General features: G+C 53.3%; 3 protein-coding genes and 1 pseudogene across 9 annotated transcripts in view; all 4 read right to left on the bottom strand.

Moving 5' to 3' along the window:
- Positions 1-430, bottom strand: part of OCEL1 (occludin/ELL domain containing 1) — a gene marked incomplete at its 5' end in the record, with an annotated part of 2,174 nt that extends 1,744 nt beyond the window's left edge. Inside the window, 2 exon segments of the mRNA XM_025044320.1 lie at positions 1-43; positions 368-430. The exon segment at positions 1-43 is cut by the window's left edge and continues 88 nt beyond it. Coding sequence (XP_024900088.1) covers positions 1-43; positions 368-430 — 106 coding nt within the window.
- Positions 431-1,283: 853 nt separating this feature from the next.
- Positions 1,284-1,402, bottom strand: LOC112477155 (annotated as a pseudogene).
- Positions 1,403-2,881: 1,479 nt separating this feature from the next.
- On the bottom strand, positions 2,882-6,877 carry USE1 (unconventional SNARE in the ER 1). Its single transcript, XM_006904267.3, has 8 exons — positions 5,612-6,877; positions 5,275-5,324; positions 5,037-5,115; positions 4,788-4,940; positions 4,240-4,252; positions 3,774-3,801; positions 3,330-3,504; positions 2,882-3,086 (listed from the first exon to the last, which is right to left on the bottom strand). Exons 1-8 carry the CDS (start codon positions 5,777-5,779, stop codon positions 2,904-2,906), a joined length of 849 nt encoding a protein of 282 aa, XP_006904329.1. The 5' UTR covers positions 5,780-6,877; the 3' UTR covers positions 2,882-2,903.
- A 149-nt stretch (positions 6,878-7,026) lies between these two features.
- Positions 7,027-8,532, bottom strand: part of MYO9B (myosin IXB) — a 64,149-nt gene continuing 62,643 nt past the window's right edge. For 5 of the 7 annotated variants that reach the window (XM_006904262.3, XM_006904263.3, XM_006904265.3 and 2 more), the window contains one exon: positions 7,027-8,452. In XM_006904262.3, coding sequence (XP_006904324.1) covers positions 8,037-8,452 — 416 coding nt within the window. In that variant the 3' untranslated portion in view covers positions 7,027-8,036. The remainder of the gene's footprint in view (positions 8,453-8,532) is intronic. The other 2 variants (XM_006904266.3, XM_015586669.2) reach the window with 1 other exon arrangement.

The following is an 8,532-nucleotide window of genomic DNA, read 5'->3' as shown; positions in this document are numbered from 1 at the left end:
GGGTGTCGTGTCCCGCGCGTGGCGGGGGTGGTCGGCGGGCAGCCTGTGGACAAGAGAGAAGAACGCGCCTGGAGGCGAACCTGGTGGAGGACAACTCTCCAGCCGCCGCCGGCGCGTTTCCCAGCCCCACTGTATTTGCATAGGCACGCGCGATTGGTCCTCAGAGCAAGGCTGCGTAACTCGGCAAAGCGCTATGCAAATGACCCATGACGCCACGGTGTATTTCGAGCCAGGCTCGCGTTAACCTTTGCGCTGCCGAAACCTCCCCCGCTAAGGCGCACGGAACCCACGGACGCCGCCCTAGAGAAGCTCCCCGGGACCCCCGCCCCGGCTGCGCGCCTCACGAAACGCTCCCTCCGGGCGTCACCTGTCCCAGCTTCCGGGGCTCTGTGCCTGGATTCACTCTCAGGGCCGCCTGAGTCCGGATTGTGTATTAACTGCAGTTTGGACCCAACTGGCGGGGTCGCTCCGCAAAACGGGGGCGGGGCTGACGGGAGAGGCGGGCCTGGTGGTATAAGGCGGGGCTGACGGTGAGGGGAGGGGCCTAGCGACGAGGGAAGTATACTCGCACTGTGGAAGCACAGGTTCGAGTCCAACGGAGACCCGGTCCTGCTTTGTTTGGGGTCGGTGATTTACCCTCTCTGACCCTCACTTATTTGTCTGAAAGACCGGTGGTTTTGGCAAACTTGCACTTATCTATTCACAAGGCAATTGTATTTAAAAAATACTTTTCTAAGTACTAGAGACATGTTTAGAAAATCCAAACAATAAATTTCTCACATGCCCTGTCCCCAGAAGCTGCACTTAATTGTGTCTGCTGGAAAGATCCTTAATTTAATGACAAATATATTTTCTTCATTGCAGATAATACTGTAAAAATATTCACCTGTAAATTTCTTTGGCTACTTGTGAATTATCTGTGGGATAAATCCTTAGAAGGGGAATTGACCCCGCAAAGGGACCTGTGGAAAGATACTGTCAATTTGTTCTTCAGTGAGGTTATGTTGTTGATGATTTGACCAGCAGTGAAAGAAACGCTGGTTTTCCTAAAACCTTTGCAACCCTAATGTTATCATGGTTTTCTGCAAGTGTATTTTGAAAGTTCTAAATTTTGCCTAATCTGGTGAGTGAAGACGTTTAGAAACCATTTGCATTTATTTTCCTGTTTATTTCCTGCAAATCATTTTTTTTTTTAAATTTTTAGATGAGGCAACCCTTGGTTGACCTCACAAATTGCAAGGACCTTGTCAATTTACAATCCCTTATTTATTTTTATTTTTTTACTCCTACAGCACCTGGTCTTCCTAGGTGGTCTCCCATCCAAGTACTAACCAGGCCCGACCCTGTTTAGCTTCTGAGATCAGACAGTATCAGGGTTCTTCAGGGTAGCATGGCTGTAGACTGCAAATCTTTTTTTATTGTTGATTTTCAGCAGCTCTTCCTATATTGAGGAAGTTAGTTTAAGCAGGAAGTGTATCTTTTTGTTGCTGTTGTAAATGGGATCTTCCAATATGTTTTGCAGGGTTATTTTTTATTTTTTATTTTTTTACATATAGGAAACTAAATCTCATTAAGTCCCTTGCTAGCTTATTGAATTATTAAAATGGCTTTTTAATTTGTCTTTCATATAGACAGTTGGTTGTATCATCTGCAAATAATTTTGCCTCTTTTCTCATTTTTCAAACTCATTTCTTTTCTTGTCCAGTTGCACTGACACCTCCAGACAATGTTAAATTATTGGGGGAGGTAGGTGGACCATGGGCATCCCCTCCACGGCAAAACTTCCAGTATTTGCCTATTAAACTCAATGCTGCCTTTGGATTGAGATTTTTCAGTTAAATGAGGGGAAAAATCCATTTCTACCTTATTTTTTATTAAGAGACTTTGAGTAACAGATCTTTGTACTGTTTTGAAATAGTACAGAGTACCATTTCACCGTGTCCACTCTATGGTTTTGTTTCCTGATGCATTAATGTGGCTATTGACAGGCTTCCTAACATTGACTTATTCCTGGGACTCAGGCTTGAGCCTTTTTTAATGATCTATTTTTAAAAAGCTGCCACTAGAGCTTTTAAAAATCTCTATCTGATGTTTTGGCATCAGTGGTAACGGGGCTCCACATGTGTATCCCATGGAGGTGTAAGAGCCTGCTCAAACTCCCAAGGGTCTGGGATAGACATACCCCTGTGCACCTGTCACCTGTTCACCCTCCCTAAGCTCCCTTTGTCACCACCCTCACAAGTTTTGTCCCCAAAGTCTGAGTGGGGGTGGACAAAGGCCAGGACCCACTCTTACCCTGGACTTCCACTCATGATTCCTTCCAGGGTCGCAATTCCAGTGCTCAGTTCTCGTCTGAAGAGATCAGACTATGGCCTGGGCAGGGCAGGCAGGGCAGGGCAGGGCAGGGCAGGACATACACCGACCCTCCTGTATTTGCTGAATGACTGTGTGAAGCATCTGCAATGTCCTGAGAGCTTAGGCTGTGCTGAGTGCTGCCCCTGAACTATCACCTTTAATCGTAACGAAGGCCCAGCACTGATGCCCCCTCCTCCAGGCTGACCTTCAGGCATGGCCCCACTCCTCCCCTATCCTCCAGGCCTCACCCTGACTCCACAGGGCTGAAGGCACTGTTCTACTCTGACTCTATCAGACTGGGGGCTCCTGGGGCCTCTAGGGACTCCACCATGTCCAGTGTGGGGTAGGTGCCAGGTGGAAATGGGGAGGGGATTGCTGAGTTACCACCCCTGCCCGAAGCCTGATCTTTTTCTTCCCCTGCTCATGTACTCTCTGAAGTTCTTGGGGGCCTCCAATGGCCTTCCCATCTTGTTGCTCACCCCAAAGGGTACCTCTGGACAGGAGTGGAGGGCAGATAGAGGACAGATAGGGTACACCAGGCCAGGTCTTTATTTGAGTTTGGGCATGATACGGATGAAGAGAATCATGCTGATGAAAATGAAGCAGACAATGATAAGCATAGCCCAGAGCAGCCAGTTGACTGACTTCTGTGTGTGCTGCTCTAGCCGCTCTGATTCTGTCTTTAGCTTCTCCAGGTTCTGGTCAGCCATCTTGAGTGAGTGCGACAGGGTCTGTGGATGAGGTGGGGGAGATTATCTATAGGATGGGTAGAGTGTGGCTTTTCCCTACTGCCTTGATGCAAGTCACCACCTGTTGGCCCTTGCCGGTGCTGTTTCCTCTGCTGGGGATGCCATTTTTTGCCTTCTACCAAACTCCTATTTATCCAGCCAAGACCCAACCACAATGCCCCTCTGCTAGGAAACCTTCTCTGATGCCCCAGGGCAGAGAGTGAAGAGTTCCCATAATTCTCATACCTGATTGTCCTTCTTGATGACGCTCTGGGCGGCCAGTGTGTTGGTCTTGAGGCTCCGAGCCAGGCCTAACATTTCTTCTGCCAGCTTCTCCTGGAGGTTCTGGTGTTGTTGCAGGACGAGGTCTAGCTCTGCTGCTGATTGCTTCTCATCTCCTGGCCTGGGCCCTGCTACCCCACTGACCCCACACATGAGTGGATGGGTGGACATGACATGGGGTGGAGAGAGGAAGAGGCAAACATGTTCCTAGGGAATCCAGAGGTTATGGCTGTAGCCACTGCCCTACTTGGGGCTCAGTTTCCCCTTCTTTGCTTTGGCTCCTAAGAAGAGCATTCCCAGAAGTGGTGTGTGATGGGTGGTTTAGACTTTCAGGATGGTGCCTCAGTGGCCCGAGGTTTGTCCAGCCCCCCTGACCCCCAGTGCTGCCCAAGGGCTGAAGACACTCACGTTCTCTTCCTCACATTCAGCTCTGGCTCTAGAAGCGGAACAGGCCAAGCACAAAGGGGAAGAGGATTGGTTTTCTGTGTTCCAGCTCCCTGACCACTACCTGGTGTACCCTATCTGTTCCCTATAAGTCCCTATAAGGCCCTTTCCCATCTTGTCTGCTGTCCAGTGGGCTCCTGATCATGCCTCAAAGCTCTAGCTCAAATGCTGTCTCATCTGGGATGTTTTCCTCATCCCCATTTGGGCTGCCCCAGGCCCCAGGTCCTTCTCTGTTTCTTCTGGGGACCACCTCCTCTCTTTCCAGCCCCTCCCACAGGCATGATGTGGTTATCCCCCCAGGGACATTCTCCCTGGGCTGCAGAAGACCCTGTGGGAACCAGATGAAGCACAAAAGATGGGGGGCAGCAAGGACACATGTCTTGTCCCAGGCAGCTGGGACTTGAGTCCTGTTCTGCTCAGGGTGACTCACCTCCAGCAGAATCCTGTGGGGAAAAAGGGACAGGTAGGAAGTTACCCATCCTGTCGTGCCCCCAAACCTATCCTTTCTGCTCTCAGAACCTCTGCACCCTTAGTCAGGAACCTGGGCAAGTCCTGTGACTTCTGATTCTCAATTTCCTCATCTATAAACTGGTAATGACAACAACTCATATTTTGACGGGTTTAGCTGATTCATGTAGAGTGCTCAGAAAGGCATCTGTCAACCTGTTTTACAGATAAAAACATCTTGCCTATATGTGGCAAATAGCAAGCCAGGAGCCAAAACTTGCACTAGGCCAACTCTGTGGCTTAGCCAGACACATACCACTTTTGCCTTATACCAAACAAACTCCTATTCCTCTAGCAAGCCCTGCCTAAAGTGCCCCTCTGTTGGGAAGCCTTATTTTATGGACTAGGGTAGAGAATGTTAGGCTCCCTAGGGTCCTGGCACCTGCCAGTATTAGTTGTTCTGACCAATCCCAGGCACTGAACTCTCGTCCCTGACTGGAGGGTTCCCAAAGTTCAGGGAGGGAGCTCTACCGTGCCTAGCAGTTCACTCCGCATCTCGCTGGTGTACCGTGCCCGTGACTGCAGATGTACCGTCTTGGTGGCGGGCACCCGCTCTCTGGCTGTGGTTGGCACGCGGCCAGGAGCCAGGAACTGGTTAGCTAGTGCCTTCTCTGAGGAGGAGGTCTGCAGAAGAGGGAGGAAGGGATCACCAGGGGAGTGGGTCCTGGGGACCCAGGAGAGTGTGATGAAGGCTGAGGAAGCAGAGGTGCCCCTGCTCACCAGCTTCTCAGCCTGCAGCATCCCCTTCAGAAAGTCTACCTTGCGGGAATATTCATTGATCACTTCGGAGGCTGGTTTGCTGGATGGCGAGAAGAGGAAAAAGAAAACCTGCTTGCTGTCCCCAGTTCAGGGAAGAGTTTAAGCAGAGACAAGAGACCAGGGGTTTCCCAACAGATGCTGGCCCCCTGGCCTCCACTTCCATCCCAGATGTGAAGCCCCTCTGGTCGCCTGCACTTACCTCGCCTGAGCTTTCAAAGCCTGCAGCATGTCCTCGAGAGCTCCCACGTACTGGGGAGGGAAGGTAGGTGTCAGCCGGGTACCTGCATTCCTTTCCATCCAGCTCAAAGAGGGCCGAGCCAACGAGGGGCGGGATTAGGGTGGGGCGGGGCTGGGATACGGGAGGGGCCAGGTGAGGCCCAGGTACCAGGAAGTAGCGGATGGACGTGGCGGAGCCGACAGGAAAGGGGCACAGCCAGAGTGGCTGGTGCGGCGGAAGAATCAAGCCCTGTGGCCACTACTCTTGGGGACTATCATATGGGAGTCAGGCTCTATGCTGCAGCGCGGCATCCCCTCACCTTCTCCAGACGCCACTCGTCCGGGTCCCGCTTCTCTGCGGCCATCACCTCACAGCGGCACAGCAGCCGTACCAGGTTCAGCTCTAGCCTTGACGCGGCCATCACCACGCTGCAGTACCCCGCCCCTTCCGCCGGCGCCATCTTAAGGGAGGGCGGAAGTGCCTTCATTTAACCTTTTCCGGGTGGGCGTGCCCTGCTCCTTCAATGTCTCGTCTTTGTTTGGGGCGGAGGTAATGTCTTGTTTCAAGAAAGATACCATCCCATCCATACTTAGGGCCGAGTCTCCTGCTTTCCTCGCGAGCATCTGAACTCTTCAGGAAGGGTTGAGAGGACCAGATCCTTCGGTATCAGGCCCAGGTGCAACGCGTCCTCTGCTCGTTCCTTTCCCCCTGCTCAAAATTCCTCCACTACGCTCATTTCTGTCTAGGTTCTTTTCACACTGAGCTCTCTGGCATCCAGGCAACCTTCCCCGATTTCTTCCGGGGGTAGAGGCCCTGGTGCTTAGGGGCCCATCCAAACTTCTGGGTCCTACCCCAGACTTTGACTCCATCCCCTGCCGTTTCTAAGCATTTCCTCCCTTGGGAAATGGGCAGTGGGGCAGTGTCTGCTTCAAGGGGGACACAGGTTAGCTCTGGGAGTGAGAAGTGGGACCGGGTCACCCCTAAGGCTCAGATCCCGTGGAAAGAACCCAGTCCCAGCGCACCAAGGCCCCCATGGAGCCGAGGCCCATCTTGGGAGCCCCTTCCTGAAGTAGGGTGAAGATGGAGGTTTCACAGGGACAACCCTGCCATGCAACCATTTTATCTTCCCAGCCCTCAGGTCACCTGTGTCTCAGTCACACAAGTGGGCCTTGTGTCTGCTCAGGATACAGTGGATGGAAACAGACCCAGGATGGGTAAAGGCAGACCTGGCAGGTTCTGAAACCCAGCCACGCTTCATCCCAGCGGTGTGACCTTGGACAAGCCCCCCAACTCTCTTGCATGTGTAGTCTGGAGTCTGGTTCTTCACTGTCCCCCACCTGCTAGCCAGTTCCCACTGGCTGCCCACCCTTATGGGACCCACCTTCCAGCCAGTTCCCACAGCTGCCTATATTTTGCTGCTTGGGAGCCTGTCTGTGGGACCCATCAAGAACTGCCACACTCCTCAAGGCAAATGGCTTCGGCTGGGAAGGGTGAGTGCTGAAACAAGACAACAGGAGGCAGCTCCAAGGACAGCAGGTTCTTTTCACTGAATGCAACTCCAGGAACTCCCTGCTTCTCCTGGTTTCTTGATCAATATGCACGAACTTCCAGCAGGCCCACCTTCCTCACTGAGGAGTATGTGAAATTCCAACAGTAACATTTGCTGGAGGATCAAGGCAGGTCTTCCCACCTGCTGCCCATGCTCCTCCAACCCCAAGGAGGTCTGAGCAGGAATCATAGGCAAACGAACTGACACTTTTTATTTCACATGGTGTATGGGGTGCCTCTTTCCACACCCAGGACCATCTGTCCAGGTGTCCAGGGAATGAGTGGAGCCTGAGAGAGGGGAGCCCCACTCTGGAGATGCTCAGGCTGTCACTATGGGCCTGTAGGGACATGCAAACCCAGGCCTTGCTCTCCCAGTCTGTGAGCGGTCCTGAGTCAAAGGCTCCTATTCTGCCACACAGCAGGTAGTGCCAAGGGCAGCCTCCCCCAGCCTCCGTCATTCAGGAAACGGTGGACAGAGGAGTGATGGTCACATTTAAATCTCCCTGGACATGAGGTCTCTGGTGCCCCAGGTGGAGGCCACCCCTCCTACCTCATGTCCTGCCTTCAGCCAACATCTTGGATCCCCATGGAAGGCTCTACTGCTCCTTTGAATGCACGTGGGCCAGCTGGTCACAGGCCGGGTCATAGGACAAGTCCCAGACAGACTGGGGGCAGTCAGATGACCCCAAGTGTCCAAATCCCTGGTGCAGGGTCCTGGTCCATGGACGCCCCCCAAGCTGTCCTCAGTATGGGCCTGGACCTCTGAGATGGGGTGGCTGTATGGGCTTAGCTCTTAAGTCTTGTGTCCATGTTATAAGGGTGAGGCAGGGCATTAATATAAAATTGTTTGTACATACACATATAAAAAAACAATTTGGTCTTCCGTTAAGGCTGTTACAGTATAAAGTTATGTAAACCAGGCACAAAGTAAGTTACTGTAAAACCGTACAAAAGGGGGGTGGTGGGAGAAGCCAAGCTGCTTGCCAAGATTCAGGCTCTGGGCAGCACATCTGTGCGACGTCGGGGCTCAGCCCTGCTGGCCTCTCCCTGCCTGGACTCTGCACTTGGAACCGGTGCCCACTTCATATTGCTCTTGGAGCTTTTCATTCCGGATCCTTCTCAGAGAGCCAAATGCTGGCTATGGAGCTCCAGCATGGAGTTGTCCTCAGATGTGCTGACTCTGGCACTGTGGGCCCTCAGCCATTAGCCTGGTTTGAGGTGGGGGGCAGGCAGTAGGTTGGGGGGTCCGAATACCTCCGCTTGGCCCCAGGCGGCCGGTTGTCCTCGTCCAGGGGCTCCTGAGTGCCCTGAGCAGGCAGGTGTGCACCCGGTGTGATATACACAGAGTGTACCTGGTCTGGGCGGCGGGCAGGTGGTTCCCGGCGCCTCACTGGGATGGCAGCCTCCTGGGCACCTGGTGCCCGGCCGGGGAGGTAGGAGGGCAGGCCAGGTGGGAGCTTGATGTTGGTCGTGGGCATGATGGGGGTCCGCCGGGGGGTCTTCACTCTGACCGTCACAAAGGATGACGGCCTTCGTCTTGGAGAAGCAGCCACCTCAGGGAGGGGGCTTGGGGCGGGCACGCTCGGGCTGGGGAGAGCAGGCGTGGGGGGCCCTTTTGGGAGACAGATGGCAGGGTTACTGCAGCTTCAGGGCCAGCAGATGGACCCTCACCCCAGGGCCTGCCAGGGGGAG

Source organism: Pteropus alecto, unplaced genomic scaffold, assembly GCF_000325575.1.
Source record: "Pteropus alecto unplaced genomic scaffold, ASM32557v1 scaffold160, whole genome shotgun sequence".
In the NCBI taxonomy this organism is placed as follows: domain Eukaryota; kingdom Metazoa; phylum Chordata; class Mammalia; order Chiroptera; family Pteropodidae; genus Pteropus; species Pteropus alecto.
Note: the sequence above shows the minus strand (reverse complement) of the source record. Positions and strands in the feature narration are given on the sequence as shown.

What these genes read in the sequence shown, in the direction of transcription:
- USE1 (XM_006904267.3), bottom strand. Translation starts at nt 5,779, where the DNA reads ATGAAGGCACTTCCGCCCTCCCTTAAGATGGCGCCGGCGGAAGGGGCG. An exon ending in CTGAATGTGAGGAAGAGAAC is followed by an intron (nt 3,505 to 3,773) that starts GTGAGTGTCTTC and finishes GTGTGGGGTCAG; the next exon opens with TGGGGTAGCAGGGCCCAGGC. An exon ending in TCATCAAGAAGGACAATCAG is followed by an intron (nt 3,087 to 3,329) that starts GTATGAGAATTA and finishes CCTCATCCACAG; the next exon opens with ACCCTGTCGCACTCACTCAA.